This window comes from Linderina pennispora (genome assembly GCF_002104995.1).
Source record: "Linderina pennispora strain ATCC 12442 chromosome Unknown DL89scaffold_9, whole genome shotgun sequence".
Lineage (NCBI taxonomy): Eukaryota > Fungi > Kickxellomycota > Kickxellomycetes > Kickxellales > Kickxellaceae > Linderina > Linderina pennispora.
Window position 1 is genome coordinate 569,319 of NW_024468257.1, and position 17,320 is coordinate 586,638.

A 17,320-nucleotide genomic window follows, 5' to 3' on the forward strand; every position below is an offset into this window, starting at 1 on the left:
AGTCCGAGCTCGTCCACAAAATCTGCCACCCACGCTCTGGCCACACTAGCCGCCACCAGCGACTGGGCCGGCCCAACAGTCGACATCCTCAGTTTCCACCGACCCAGCGCCAACGCCTGACGCATGGATCGAATTCATCGTGTTCCCCAGCGAGACGAAGCACCCTTTGTCGCGCCAAATGCTGTACGGCGCACAGATCGACGCAGTCTTCCTCGTCTGTGACTGCACACTGCCGAGGACATTTGTGCACGGCTACAAGTGGATGGAGGAGGCCGTGCAGGTGCTGGAGGAAGGGGCGGCTGTGCCTGTGGCTGTGATCTTGGGCGGGCCAACGGCCATCGACATAGATGTAGCGGACGCCGTGCAGAAGCTCATTGAGCCCCTGGTAGATACGTACAAGGCAATTGTGCTGGATTTGTCGGGTTTCACAGGTGCACCGACGCTCGAGCCGAGGCAGCGATCCCAGCTGGGCGCATTTTTTGAGACTGTTTTACGCAAAAAGTTTCCCACAGCCTCAACATAAAAGCCGTACTATCACATGCATTCAGGCCGGGAAAGGGGCAAAGGCTTAGACTGCTTGGAGCTGCTGGAGGCGACGGATCCAGATCGGCGTGCTGCCTGGTTCTCCTCGATTTCCTCGCGGCTAATGTATCGGTTTGTGTCGCTGCGGGTCGTCAAGTGGTTGGTGTCATCGATCCAGCCGGCCTGCACTCGCTGGACAGAAGGGCAGAGGGCCGTTAATATAGCAAGCATCCGGCACTGTGCAAACACCATATTTCCGTCATACGTGCACCCATCCAAGATAGAGAGCGTTGTGGACAGCGGGTAGTACCGCGTGTAGAGTTCGTCGACAAAGCCCAGACTCGTGTAGATGTTTGGCAGATGGTCAGTCATGAACGCTTTCAGCTGCTGGACGCCTTGGCCACAGCTAAGAAGGTAGTCACTGTAAAGATCGGCGCTGGCACTGCTGCTGGCATCCGAGTCGCTGTCATCATCGCTGTACTCCACGGCCTGTCTCCAGTCCAAGTAGCATTTGCCACGGCACCGTCTGTGAGCAAACGTATTCGTGCGCATCTCTCTTGTGATATGAATACCGGTACTCAGCTGTCGCAAGTACGGCAACGCGCTGATGAGCTGGAGCGTCTCGCCGAGAGTGAACTTGATTTTCGGCATCTTTATCTTTATCTTTACTTCTTTATCTTTACCTATATATAAGATTTATATAAGATTTATATCTTTACCTATATATAAGATTTTATAGTCCAAAAAGTGTCCGACCGTCCGCTAGAAATTATTTAATTGGTTAAAAAAAAAACAAATTTTTATAGTTTAACAATGGGTGTATATGCACGTGTTTTGTTAAATATGCATGTGTGACCTGTTAAACAATCATACAATACCTTACTATACCTGTCAAGTGTCATGACAACAACAAGAGCAACAACAACAACAACAACGACAAGAAAACCTGGTATATATATATAAACTTTCTTTTTGTAAACGCTCATACTCTCTCTCTCTCTCTCTACATATTTTTGTGGTTTACTGTGACTTTGTTTTACTGAGATATATACTTATATATATACTCCTCATTTATTCCTTCATTTAAAAGCAATAACGATGGTATTCTATTCTAATAGTACGAATAATGCCTCGGTTTCTGATCGTCGTCGGATTGCTGATCGTGCACGACGCCAACGTCAGAGGGCTTTGAGTGCTCAGGGGGACCGCTCCCATGAACTTGAACAGGAAAGATTACGAAGTCGGAGACGACGGGCAATGCAGAGCAATGAGAGCCGCAATGCTGCTAACAGACGGCGTTCTTCTCAGCGACAGGCTCAGCGTGCTTCTCAACGACAGATTCAGCGTACTGCATCAGGTGCACATCTGCCGCTTGCATTGCAGGTATCTGGTGCACACACGTTACCTCTCCGACTTGGAAGAATGGATGTGCAGTGCACCAGTTGTAGTGCCTTGCTATGGACTGCCGAACGAATCCAGCAGTCCTCTATGGCACGTCCAATTTTTCAGATCTGCTGTGCACGTGGAGCTGTAGTGCTTCCAGCTCTGCAACCGCCACCAGGAATACTACTTCGACTATTGACTGGCACTAACACTGAAGCGCGGCAATTCCAGCGAAATATCCGAATGTATAACTCGGTACTCTCCTTTACCTCAACAGGTGGAGTAGTTAATGGCGAAGTTAGCAGGCATCATGGTGGTAAGTACCAATATTCTATGTTTTATATTCTATATTCTATATTCTATATTCTATGTTCTATGTTCTATGTTCTATGTTCTATGTTCTATGTTCTACGTTCTACGATTGTTTTATGAATAGCTATATAATTGTTGGAATCATCTCCTCTCATCTCAAATCATATTATATTATATCATAGGTGTCTCTAACTTTCGAGTTCGTGGTCAGATGTACCATAGAATTGGATCACTACTTCCAGTATATGGCAACGAGCAGCCGCAGTATGCACAGCTGTATATTTACGACACTGCCAATGTGCTTGCAAATCGAATGACTGCAATTCCTGGACTTGATGAGAATACTCTGTCTCTCCTCCAGCAGATGCTCCATTCAGTTAATCCGTATGCTGCTCGCTTCCGTCAGGTTGCTGAAATTGTCCAGCAGAATCCATCCCCTGAGCTATGCATAGCAATTACAGCAGGTCGCAATAACGATTCGCGTCGCTACAACTTACCAACAGCGGATGAAGTAGCTGCAATTATACCCGATGGCCAATATACAAACAATGGCCGTGATATCATCCTACGGACAACTAATGGTACACTACAGCGGATTTCAGAGCTACATGTTGCCTATGCTGCACTGCACTATGTGCTTCTATTCCCACGTGGGGAGGATGGCTGGCATCCTGACATTCCTATTTCAGGTCATCAGCATACACGCCAAGACAGTATCCAAGCCCAGGATAATGTCTCAGAGATTTCAGAGAATGGTGTTGGAGATGAAGCACTCTCTGGAACCCATCGCCAAAGCCGTGTAACTCAGATGGCCTTTTATGCCTACCGGCTTCAGTTTCGTGGTGAGGCAGCTCCAATCCTCCACCTAAGTAGGAGGTTATTCCAGCAGTATATTGTCGACGCATATTCCACTATTGAGAGCAACCGCCTACGATGGTATGCAAGAAACCAAGACAATATTCGTGCTGAAATGTACCAAGGTATGTATTAGTTTCAATCATATATAAAATATAGTAAGAAATGATGCTATTGTTGTTGTTGTTGTTGTTGTTGGTTAATGCACATTTAGTATGAATTATTATAATAGTAAGAAACTGCTGCTAACATTATTAATCAAATATATTTATCTATATATAGGCCTTCAAGATGCTGTCCAGCTATCTGAAGCCGATATGGTTGGTGCTAACCTTGGTCGTAGAGTGATATTGCCATCCTCATATACTGCTGGTCCCCGCCATATGTATCAGCTCTATCAAGATGCAATGGCTATTGTGAGGACATTTGGCCCCCCTGACCTATTTATTACCTTCACCTGCAACCCCCGTTGGCAGGAGGTACAGGCCGAATTACTCCCTGGACAATCTGCTGCTGATCGCCCAGATCTAACAGTTCGTGTCTTCAATATCAAGCTGAAGGAACTGATTAAAGATCTAACGAAGAGGCATGTTTTTGGTCAGGTTGCTGGTCATATTTACACTGTTGAGTTTCAGAAGCGAGGGTTGCCCCATACACATATTCTGCTTATTCTGGACAGTGAGTCAAAGCACCGAATTATCACAGAAATCGACCGAGTGGTATGTGCTGAGCTTCCTAATGAACAGCAGAATATGCAGCTCTTTAGAGTTATTGCCACTTCAATGATGCATGGGCCATGCGGGCCACTAAACCCACAGGCACCATGTGTAAGAGAAGGCAACTGCACAAAGCGCTACCCAAGATTCTTTTCAGAGGCCACACAAATCACCAATAATGGCTACCCGATTTATCGACGGCGTGAGGATGGGCAGTTTGCTTCTATAAGAGGAATGCAGCTTGATAACCGATGGGTTATACCTTATAACCCTTATCTAGCTGCAAAGTATGAGGCACATATTAATGTTGAGGTGTGCTCCTCAATCACTGCTGTCAAGTACCTTTTCAAATATGTGTACAAGGGCCATGATCGTGCAGCTCTCCATATAACAAGGGCAAGGACAACTGATACAACAAATACTGCAGTTGAGAATGAGATCCAGAGCTATGTTGATGGCCGCTATATCTCTACTTCTGAGGCAATCTGGCGAATTTTTGCATTCCGCCTACATGAGGAGAAGCCCGATATTCAACGACTTCAAGTCCATTTACCAGGGGAGCAAATGGTTCTCTTTCATGATGGTGAGCTTATTTCTGAAGTTGTTAACCAGCAGCACCTTGCACATACTACACTCACACAGTGGTTTGCTTATAATGCTGCCCACCCAGAGGCCCGTGCATATACATATGCTGAATACCCACAGCATTTTGTCTGGAATCACCAACAGCGTGTCTGGAAGCCAAGGCAGAGAGGTAATACAATTGGGCATATCTACTTTGTTTCTCCTAGAGCTGGAGAACGATTCTACCTCTGAATGCTACTCAATGTAGTTCATGGTGCAATATCATTTGAAAATCTCAGGACTATCAATGGTGTTGTTTATCGAACATTTAGAGAAGCCTATATAGCACTTAGCCTGCTTGAAGATAACTGCGAATGGGCTAGGTGCTTAGATGAAGCTGCACAAGTCCAGATTGGTCACCAACTCCGATATTTATTTGCCACTATTCTTGCTCAAGAAAACCCAGTAAACCCATACGCACTGTGGATACAGCACCAGACAAGCCTAATTGATGATCTATTATATAGAGCCCTCATGCATACAGCTAATCAGGAAGCCGCTGAGCAATCTGCTATTAACAGTGCCCTTAGGGAGATTAACTCTATTCTTCTCCACTCTGGGCGCTCACTTAGTGACTATCCTGGCATGCCAGTTCCAATACCAGAACATGCAAATGGTGATAGTACTGAAAACTATTTAATTAGTGAGCAGCTATCATTTAATCAATCTGAGCTTGCTGATTGCACTGAACAGATGCTTCGTATGGCTAATACTGAGCAGTTAGCAGCCTATAATACCATTATGTCTGCTGTAGAAGGGTTAGCTAATACTACAGCAACATTTTTCTTCCTTGATGGCCCTGGAGGAAGTGGCAAAACATTCCTGTATAAGCTTCTCCTTGCTCATATTCGGAGCCAAGGCTATATTGCCTTAGCAACTGCCTCCTCTGGCATTGCTGCTATGCTTCTCTCTGGTGGTCGAACTGCTCACTCTACATTTAAGATACCTCTAATTGTAGATAGTACTTCAACATGCAATATCTCCCTTGGCACTAACTTGGCATCATTGCTCCAGGCCACAAGGCTGATTATTTGGGATGAGGCACCAATGATGCATCGTCATACATTTGAGGCCCTTGATCGCACACTGCGGGATATAATGTGCTCTGCTGATCCAGCCCTTAAGCATCAGCCTTTTGGAGGTAAGGTAGTAGTAGCTGGTGGCGATTTCCGCCAAATTCTCCCTGTCATTCCAAAGGGAAATAGAGCTCAAACTGTTGATGCAGCTCTTTGCCGATCTCCATTGGAGGTCATTCACAATCACTAAACTAAGTAAAAAATAATTAGAAATTGTAAAACTTTTTGTTCTTTTGTTTTTTTTGAACTTCTCCGAAACCCCCTTCGGCATCCTGAAAAATTTCAGTTGATACACAATTAATATGCTTCTACTGAGATACAGGCTGGGTCACAAGAAATCAACTGAAATTTTTCAGGATGCCGAAGGGGGTTTCGGAGAAGCGTCTATTCTTATATTTTTGTTTATTTGTTAATCTAGTTGCTAAAATCTTTTTGGCCATCACTAAACATTCTGATTTTTAAAATATTTTTCAACTGCTAGTAATTGATTTGTTATTTAATACTTGGTTATTCTGATACAAGATATTAAGTTTCTTTAAACTTTCTTATTTGTGAATGGCCTCCTTAAGAGTACATCTTAACTCCCTTTTGGGACTTGAGTTGAAGAATAGAGATAATATGCCTGATATATCTGATGCAAGATATACTAGTAATGGCATCGAACAGCAAGGATTTGTTCAGCAATCTGATATCTTTATGGATTCATGTGTTGTTGAGATTCCTGACTCATATACTCTAATGGATCAACTTCATAATATCACTCCTTTTGATAGATTGCATAGAGTATTTGGTGATGGTTATAGTTTTAAATACATAAGATGCAGCACAAGTGTGACAAATGGTAATGTCTCTGTGTATAAAGTATCTGCTCCAAATGTTGCAATAGCTGATCCTGCACTAACTGATATCTTTCTTAGGATGCATCAAGAACATGTATTTCTTCAAAACTATGATATTACAATGGATTGTCTAAATATTTCTTCTAGAGCTATTGTTAAGGAATTTCTTCTTGATAATGGAATCAGTAGCAAAGATATTCTTGATGATGAAAATAAAGTTGGAGCAAACTGTATTAGCTGGTTTACTGAAGAAGATGAGATAAGAATAAGGAACAAGTTGTATAATAAATTTGTTCAACTCTTAGAAAGTGGTGAAGTTCGCAATCAACTTACTTCTAAGCTATCAGAGCTAGTGATGCCAACTTCTCAACAGTTTGGTGAAACACTTGTTGCTTGTAGGAATGAAGGATTAATGAGACTTGAGCTTACTGTTCACTCTCCTGAGTTGAAGGAAGTAGAATGGAACACAAACTTAATTGTCAATACTCTTGAGTTTCTTCATAACTGCAGGACATTTGCAACATCTTATAAAAAGCAATGGATGGCACTAGTTGATCAGATTCATAACAAACATACATTGTGTATTTACTTCCATAAAGAACATTCTCTTGGTTACTGCCATTGGTTCAATAAAACAACTAAGAAGAAACAAGGAATAGCTAAAAAGTTGAAAAAGAATGAGGATATGATGACTGTTGTTTCTAATCTTACATTCAATGGATACCCAACTGTTCTTCTTACATATGCTACTAGTAGTGGTCCTCTTGAATCTGAAGTTGTTCTGAGAAGAGATATCACAAACATCACTATTGTTCCTAGTCAGAGAAACTCCTTCTGGCCAGTTGCTTCAAGAGAAAGACAACAACATACATTTGCTGAAATGGGACTTATTAACTATCGTGGAATACATATTGATTGGTTAACAGCTCAGCAAGCAAGAGAGAAAGTTAGACTTTCAACTCTCTCAATTGTTAGTGATAATACTGATGGTTTAGGAATAGATGACCTTCTTGCAGATATTAGCAATATTGAACTTGATGACCTAGAACCTACATATTTAAGAGAAAATACTGATCTCAAGCCAGCTAGATATAAAGTTGCTTACAACATACTTCATGTTGGTGATGAGTTCTTAGTTAGTTATTACTTCCTATATACTTTTAGAGGATTACCTTTCTACTATCTAGATATTTCTATGATTCACAATGAAATAGTTAGTAGCACTCATACTACTTATCAAAGTACTGGTAAGTAGTCCATTTGGTGAATGTATTGCTTCTGTTATTGGCCAACCAAATCAAGAAGTAGTGCTTAAAGTAACTAGAATTCATAATCGTATTATCCATACTGAGAGAATCTAGTTTTAAAATGGGCAGTTGGCAACCATTACTTCCATATCTGCACAACTGTAGTTGCATACATCAAACACATGCTTAATACTAACACCCCTATCTTCTGAAACATTCTTAATCCATGCTCTGATGTACACTGTTAATTTTCTGCTCATATTGAAATTTCTGCTAAGTAGTTGGACTAGCTTTTCTCTCTCTTCCTCATCTAGCTCAGAAAGTTGAGTGTTGAAGAACTTATAGAATGGGCCCATTATAATAAATGACAACTTTTAAATTTATTAGTACATCGCACAGATGAATCATCAATTACAAGAACTCAGAGAAAAGGAATATCATAAGCTCTACACAAATAAGTGGAAATTTCTGAATGATGACTGGGTAGTTCTTAAGCATACAAAATATCACAGAAGTGAAGTTCGTGAAGTAAGAGAAATCAAACTTATAAAAGATACACTTCTTAAACATCTAGGGATGATTCCTGTTTTCTTCTTTCTGAATGTTTTATTTGGCTGCACTCATTATCCATGTCCTTACAGAAGTATAGAAAAAGGATTGCTTATCTTATACCAACTTGTAGAAGGATTGTCAATCAATGAAATGGAAAGATTCCTTCCAAGAAGTAGCTATCAAGTTATTCACAATATGTTCTACATTTCAGAAATGCAAGATTTGAATAAGAAGCTGACATTCTATCTGCAAACAATGTTTTCTACTCCAGAGCTACGACTACTTGCAGCAAAGATGCAGAATCCTCATGGGTTTAAACATATAACACTAATGTTAGATGGCCATGATTCAAGAGCTCTACACAATGGTGCATACAAACCAGGACTTTATTCCTTCAAGTTGAAGAAGTCAGGATATCGTACACAAGTTTGCATTGATATAAATGGAATGGTTCTACTTGTTTCACCAACAGAAGACTGTAGAGATAATCCAGATTCAAGAATGATTAAAAACATGGGATTATTAAAGAGGATATCCCCTATAGATTGTATTGTGCTTGATGGTGGCTATCCACAGAGTGTTCTTCAAGAGATGACAGAGGAAGAAGAGCAGGAGGACTTTGGAATGCATAACTTTTGTTTGCCAATTAGAAAGCAGAGAGGGGTAAACTTACTAGAAGCAGAAGTAGAGTACAATTCCCATCTTGGATCATTCCGTTCAATGGTAGAAAACACATTTGGAGAACTAGGAACAACATTCAAAAGGTTGTCAAATAAGGAGATTGTTCGAGTAAAGAATAAGAATGTTTACAATGTGCAAATGAAACTGTGCTGTGTATTATATAATATGAAGAAAATACTAGCCAACAGTGATGTACAAGTAGAACATCATCATACTCTCTGGGTTATGACAAACTTTGACTATCCTGAATCACACAATGAAAGATCAACACAAATGGAACCAACATATACTTTACCTCAAAAGGTTGAGTTTGAAGCATCAATGGTTGAACTACAAAATAGATTTCTACAATCTAAAATTGATGACAACTATGACTGCTTTGTAGATATGGGGTAATAACAGATATGATGCTAGCTACTTGATTTTAAAATAGCTAGTTCTTATCAATATTATTCAATATAGAGGGTATTCATAACTGCTAAATTTAGTAAAAGATAGTTAGAACTTTTAAAACTTTATTATCTAATGCACATTCTACTCCTTCTCTTGTAATTCTTATAATTGATTGTTCATGGGTGGTAAGATAAGATAGACAACTCTGGAGGTCATTCAGAGATAGTTATCTGCACAACAATTATTTGTGCATATTGAAACTATTGGCAATTTCAGTGAAATAAAAATTTCACCCAAACCACCATCGGCATCTTGGAAAAGTTTCAGTGAACATAATTTCAACCAGAAAGAAAAACTTTGCATATTTGGGGTTAATTATCATTGGGCAACAAAAGTCAATATCTCAATAGATGTGGCTAAGCAACCACAAGGAAATTATGTTCACTGAAACTTTTCCAAGATGCCGATGGCGGTTTGGGTGAAATTTTTATTTCACTGAAATTGCCAATAGTTTCAATATGCACAAATAATTGTTGTGCAGATAACTATCTCTGAATGACCTCCTTATTGAAGCATTTTCTATCAATGCAAAATTCTTACTGAAAATTCTTATTTTAAAAGATGTTTATGACATGTCAACATAGAAGTTCATTGACTCATCAATTTTAGCTTGAATCAGTCTATCTTGTAGTTCTCTCATTGAAGCCTCTAACTCTACTTTTTGTGGTAAACTACTTCCAACTTCAGCATGTGTTGATCTCTCCTGATTGTTGCTTGGGTAGTCAAAGTTAGATAGAACCCAAAGTGTGTGGTGATGTTCAACAGGAACTTTACTAGCTGCTAGGATCTTCTTCATATTGTAGAGTAAGCAACAGAGTTTAAACTGCACATTGTACACAGTTGTGTTTCTAATTCTCACAACTTCTCTATTTGATAGTCTCTTAAATGTGTTACCTAGTTCTCCAAATGTGCTCTCAACCATTGATCTAAATGACCCAAGTTTGCTATTATATTCTAACTCTGCCTCACTTAAGTTGGTTCCTCTTGGCTTTCTAACTGGTAAGCAAAAGTTATGCATTCCAAAATTTTCATTCTCTTCTGCTTCTGTTAACTCCTCCAGAATACTTTGAGGATAGCCACCATCTAAACACAACACAATCTACTGGAGAGATATATTTCAATAGTGACATGTTCTTAATCATCTTAGAGTCTGGGTGGTTTCTACATTCCTCAGTTGGTGAAACAAGGACAACCATTCCATTCAAATCAATGCAAACTTGTGTTCTATATCCTGACTTCTTCAACTTGAAGGAATAAAGATTTGGTTTGTAAGCACCATTATGTAGTGCTCGTGAGTCATGTCCATCTAACATAAGAGTAATATGCTTAAACCCTTTAGGATTCTGAATCTTTGCTGAGATCACTCGTAGTTCTGGAGTGGAGAACATTGTGTGCAAGTAGTGTGAAAGCTTCTTGTTCAACTCACTTAACTCTGAGATATAGAACATATTATGAATCACTTGGTAGCTACTCTTAGGAATAAACCTTTCCATCTCATTGATTGATAGCCCAGCAACTAACTGGTACAAAATCAAGAGTCCTTTCTCAACATTTCTGTATGGACATGGATACTGCTTTCCACCAAACAACACATTTAAGAAGAAGAACACAGGGATCATTCCAAGTTGCTTAACAAGTGTATCTTTGATAAGCTTTATTTCTTTTACTTCATGAGCTTCACTCCTATAATACTTCTGCTGTTTATGCACTAACCAGTCGTCATCAAGAAATCTCCACTTTGTTGTGTAGAGCACATTCCACTCCTTCTCTCTTAATTCTTGTAATTGATTATCCATCAGTGTGAGGTAGTCATAAATAAAAATTTCAACTTTTATCAATTTTAGAAAATGGGATCATTCCAGAACTTCTTCAAGCAACATTTAGCTGAGATGTGTGAGGAAGAAAGAAATATGCTTACTCTGCTACTTATTCATGATTTTAATATGAGTGATGACCTAGCAATACAAGTGCATAATTGGATCCAACATATTGCTACTGATTGTGAGGTAAGGGTTGAACATGTGTATGATGTTTGTCATACTTTCCATAGAGATATGGAGAGAATGGTTGCTTATTCTTTGTTTTAAAATGGACTGCTATTCAACTGTGATTGTTCTATATCCTATACTTATAACTCTTAAGTAGCTTTGTTGCTTTGTTTCTCCTAACTGTTGAGAAATTGCTTTTCCAATTGAACTATCTGCTGGTGTCCTGATAAGAGTTGGCTGTTTATCTCTCCCTTTAATAATAATATCTAGATAGAAGTATGAATATCCTCTGAAAGTATGGAGTGCATAATGTGTAACTGTAAATTCATTACCTAACTGAAGAACATTATAAGCAACTCTATATAATGATGGTTTCAGATCTGTATTCTCTTTGATATATATATGTCTAATTTCATCTAGTGTGATGCCTTCAATTGCAGTTATTAGTGGATTGATATTTTGCTCATCTGCAGAATATTCAACCTCTGACATTTCTGATAGACATATCTTACTCTTTGCTTGCTTACTATCTATCCAACCAATATGCATTCCTTTGTAGTTAACTAATCCCATCTCTTTAAAAGTATGATACTGCTTAGTTATAGGATAAGTAGACCAGAAGGAGTTTCTCTGACTTGGAACAATAGTTATATTCTCATCAACTCTTCTAAGAACTTTTTCTATTTCAAGACCACTCTCAAGTGAATCATATATTTGATAAAGTGTAGGTCTATTGTTGAATGAGAGATTAGCAACAACTACCATTGGATCTTCATTCTTAGTTTAGCTTCTTAATAATTCCTTGCTTCTTTGATGTGATAGAGTTAAACCAATGACAATATGCTAGAGTATGCTGTTGTCTCACATAAATACAAACTGTATAACAACTACTAACCTTATCAACAAGTGCCATCCACTGCTTTTCATAAGAAGTTGCAAATGTTCTGCATCCATTCATAAAGTCAAGTGTAGTAAGAAGCAAGTTACTATTCCATTCAACTGTTTGCATCTGAGAAGAATGTACAGTTAGTTCTATCCTAGTCAAACCAGAGTTTCTACAAGCATACAATGTTTCTCCAAAGTTGTGCAAAGTTGGCATTACAAATTCTGAAAGTTTAGAACTAAGAGGATTACGAACTTCACCACTCTCAAGAAGTTGAATAAACTTATTGTAAATTTTGTTCTTAACTTTAATATCTCCTTTCTTTGTGAACCAACTAATACAGTTAGAACCAGACTTACGTAAATCATCAACTACATCTTTCTTTTCAATTCCTCTTTCTAAAAGGTATTTATAAATAATATTCCTAGAAGACACATTCTTACAATCCATTGTGATGGGGGTTATACAGAGACACTTATCTGCCCATTAACTATTTATGCATGCTGGAAACTATTAGCAATTTCAGTGAAATAAAAATTTCACCCAAACCGCCATCGGCATCTTGGAAAAGTTTCAGTGAACATAATTTCCTTGTGGTTGCTTAGCCACATCTATTGAGATATTGACTTTTGTTGCCCAATGATAATTAACCCCAAATATGCAAAGTTTTTCTTTCTGGTTGAAATTATGTTCACTGAAACTTTTCCAAGATGCCGATGGCGGTTTGGGTGAAATGGCAAAAAAAATATTTGTATTTTTAAAATCAATTATACACACAAAAACATTCTGGACACAATAACAAATAATAACTATAGAAAAAATAATTAGTAGCAAAAAATAGTTCTGAAAACGATTATTCAAATATCTATCTAACAAAATTGCAAATAACTAAAATTTACAAGTCCAGGAATGACCCCCTTCCAGAGTGAACTAAGAGCATTACTATCAAGAGTGTTATCAGAAAGAAGAAATATGCCTGATGTCGCTGATGCTAGGTATACTGCTAGAGGTATAGAGCAACTTGGATTTGAGCATTCTTCTGAAATATTTGTTGACTCATTCATTGTTGAGGTTGTTGTTGAGAAATGCAGTGAATCAGATATAAAGGTGAAGCAGAAGTCAGCTAGTGTTAGATTGCATAAAGTATTTGGAGAAGGTTTTGGTTATAAGTATGTTAGAAGTAAGATTAGTGAAAAATATGGTCCAGTTGCTATTTACAAAGTATCTACCCCAAATATTGCAATAGCTAGTTCTTTGTTAACAGTGAAGTTTGCTGCTATGGCTGATTACAAAATATATCTACAAAATTATGACATCACAATGGATTGTATGGATATCTCATCTAGAAATATTATCTATAAATACCTTTTAGAAAGAGGAGTTGAAAAGAAAGATGTTGTAGATGATTTACGCAAGTCTGGCTCTAACTGCATTAGCTGGTTTACAAAGAAAGGAGATGTTAAAGTTAAGAACAAAATTTACAACAAGTTTATTCAGCTTCTTGAGAGTGGTGAAGTTCGTAATCCTCTTAGTTCAAAACTTTCTGAATTTATAATGCCAACTTTGCACAACTTTGGAGAAACATTGTATGCTTGTAGAAACTCTGGTTTGACTAGGATAGAACTAACTGTACATTCTTCTCAGATGCAAACATTTGAATGGAATAGCAGCTTGCTTCTTAACACAGTTCAGTTTATGAATAAATGCAGAACATTTGCAACTTCTTATGAAAAGCAGTGGATGGCACTTGTTGATAAAGTTAGTAGTTGTTATACTGTTTGTATTTATGTGAGACAACAGCATACTCTAGCATATTGTCATTGGTTTAACTCTATCACATCAAAGAAGCAAGGAATTATTAAGAAGCTAAACAAGAATGATGATCCAATGGTAGTTGTTGCTAATCTCTCATTCAACAATAGACCTACACTTTATCAAATATATGATTCACTTGAGAGTGGTCTTGAAACAGAAAAAGTTCTTAGAAGAGTTGATGAGAATATAACTATTGTTCCAAGTCAGAGAAACTCCTTCTGGTCAACTTATCCTACAACTAAGCAGTATCATCACTTTTGAAGAGATGGGATTAGTTAACTACAAAGGAATGCATATTGGTTGGATAGATAGTAAGCAAGCAAAGAGTAAGATATGTTTATCAGAAATATCAGAGGTTGATTATTCTGCAAAAGAGGAAAACATCAATGCATTAACAACAGCAATAGACAATATCACACTTGATGAAACTAGACATATATTTATCAAAGAGAATACAGATCTGAAACCATCACTGTATAGAGTTGCTTACAATGTTCTTCAGTTAGATGATGAATTTATAGTTACACATTATGCACTCCATACTTTCAGAGGACATTCATACTTCTATGTTGATATTCATATTAAAGGGAGAGATAAACAGCCAACTCTTATTAGGACACCAGCTGACAGTTCTATTGGAAAAGCAATTTCTCAACAGTTAGGAGAATCAAAGCAACAAATATATCTAAGAGCTGTAAGTGTGGGATATAGAACAATCACAGTTGAGTAGCAGCCATTTTAAAACATAGTATATGCAACCATTCTCTCCATATCTCTATGGAAAGTTTGACAAACATCATACACATGTTCAACCCTTACCTCACAATCAGTAGCAATATGTTGGATCCAATTACGCACTTGTATTGCTAAGTCATCACTCATATCAAAGTCATGAATAAGTAGCAGAGTAAGCATATCTCTTTCTTCCTCACACATCTCAGCTAAGTGTTGCTTGAAGAAGTTTTGGAATGATCCCATTTTCTAAAATTGATAAAAGTTGAAATTTTTATTTATGACTACCTCACACAGATGGACAATCAATTACAAGAATTAAGAGAGAAGGAGTGGAATGTGCTCTACACAACAAAGTGGAGATTTCTTGATGAAGATTGGTTAGTACATAAACAACAGAAGTACTATAGGAGTGAAGCTCATGAAGTGAAAGAAATAAAGCTCATCAAAGGTACACTTGTGAAGCAACTTGGAATGATCCCTGTGTTCTTCTTCCTAAATGTTCTATTTGGTGGAAAGCAGTATCCATGTCCTTACAGAAATGTTGAGAAAGGACTCTTGATTTTATACCAGTTAGTTGCTGGGCTATCAATCAATGAGATGGAGAGGTTTATTCCTAAGAGCAGCTATCAGGTAATTCATAATATGTTCTATCTCTCAGAGTTAAGTGAGTTGAACAAGAAGCTTTCACACTACTTACACACAATGTTCTCTACTCCAGAACTAAGAGTGATCTCAGCAAAGATTCAGAATCCACAAGGGTTTAAGCATATTACTCTTATGTTAGATGGACATGACTCACGAGCACTACATAATGGTGCATACAAACCAAATCTTTATTCCTTCAAGTTGAAGAAGTCAGGATATAGAACACAAGTTTGCATTGATTTGAATGGAATGGTTGTCCTTGTTTCACCAACTGAGGAGTGTAAAGACTACCCAGATTCTAAGATGATTAAGAACATGTCACTATTGAAATACATCTCTCCAGTAGATTGTGTTGTTTTAGATGGTGGTTATCCTCAAAGTATTCTGGAGGAGTTAACAGAAGCAGAAGAGATTGAGAATTTTGGAATGCATAACTTTTGCTTACCAGTTAGAAAGCCAAGAGGAACCAACTTAAGTGAGGCAGAGTTAGAATATAATAGCAAACTTGGGTCATTTAGATCAATGGTTGAGAGCACATTTGGAGAACTAGGTAACACATTTAAGAGACTATCAAATAGAGAAGTTGTAAGAATTAGAAACACAACTGTGTACAATGTGCAGTTTAAACTCTGTTGCTTACTCTACAATATGAAGAAGATCCTAGCAGCTAGTAAAGTTCCTATTGAACATCACCACACACTTTGGGTTCTATCTAACTTTGACTACCCAAGCAACAACCAGGAGAGATCAACTCATGCTGAAGTTGGAAGTACTTTACCACAAAAAGTAGAACTAGAAGCTTCAATGAGAGAACTACAAGATAGACTGATTCAAGCTAAAATTGATGAGTCAATGAACTTCTATGTAGACATGTCATAAGCAACTTTTAAAATAGGAATTTTTTACAAACTTTACTTAATGATAGAAATATCTTCAATAAGGGGGTTATACAGAGACACTTATCTGCCCATTAACTATTTATGCATGCTGGAACTATTAGCAATTTCAGTGAAATAAAAATTTCACCCAAACCGCCATCGGCATCTTGGAAAAGTTTCAGTGAACATAATTTCCTTGTGGTTGCTTAGCCACATCTATTGAGATATTGACTTTTGTTGCCCAATGATAATTAACCCCAAATATGCAAAGTTTTTCTTTCTGGTTGAAATTATGTTCACTGAAACTTTTCCAAGATGCCGATGGCGGTTTGGGTGAAATGGCAAAAAAAATATTTGTATTTTTAAAATCAATTATACACACAAAAACATTCTGGACACAATAACAAATAATAACTATAGAAAAAATAATTAGTAGCAAAAAATAGTTCTGAAAACGATTATTCAAATATCTATCTAACAAAATTGCAAATAACTAAAATTTACAAGTCCAGGAATGACCCCCGATATCATAATTCTGTAAGTATATTTTGTGTTTAGCCATTGTAGCAAACTTCACTGTTAACAAAGAACTAACTATTGCAATGTTTGGTGTGGATACTTTGTAAATAGCAACTAGTCCATATTGTTCACTAATCTTGCTTCTAATATACTTATAGCCAAAACCTTCTCCAAATACTTTATGCAATCTAACACTAGCAGACTTCTGCTTTATCTTCATATCAGATTCAATGCATTTCTCAATAACAACCTCAACAATGAATGAGTCAACAAACATTTCAGAAGAATGCTCAAATCCAAGTTGCTCTATACCTCTAGCAGTATACCTAGCATCAGCAACATCAGGCATATTTCTTCTTTCTGACAACACTCTTGTTAGCAACACTCTTAGTTCACTTTGGAAGGGGGTCATTCCTGGACTTGTAAATTTTAGATATTTGCAATTTACTTAGTTAGATATTTGATTAATCGTTTTCAGAACAGTTTTTTGCTACTAATTATTTTTATCATGGTTAATATTAATTATTGTGTCCAGAATGTTTCTGTGCTTATAATTGATTTTAAAAATATAAATATTTTTTTTGCCATTTCACCCAA

The 17,320-nt window shown here is 37.7% G+C and overlaps 2 protein-coding genes across 2 annotated transcripts; one reads left to right on the forward strand and one right to left on the reverse strand.

Annotated features, from left to right (window-relative positions):
* Positions 1-534: 534 nt before the first annotated feature.
* DL89DRAFT_258568 (uncharacterized protein) lies at positions 535-1,173 on the reverse strand (the record flags this gene model as incomplete). Its single annotated transcript, XM_040885618.1, has 1 exon — positions 535-1,173. One exon carries the CDS (start codon positions 1,171-1,173, stop codon positions 535-537), a length of 639 nt encoding a protein of 212 aa, XP_040742504.1.
* Positions 1,174-6,106: 4,933 nt separating this feature from the next.
* Positions 6,107-7,582, forward strand: DL89DRAFT_258570 (uncharacterized protein; the record flags this gene model as incomplete). The annotated part of the gene is made up of 1 exon (XM_040885619.1): positions 6,107-7,582. The coding sequence occupies one exon, from the start codon at positions 6,107-6,109 to the stop codon at positions 7,580-7,582; it is 1,476 nt and encodes a 491-aa protein (XP_040742505.1).
* Between the last annotated feature and the right edge of the window lie 9,738 nt (positions 7,583-17,320).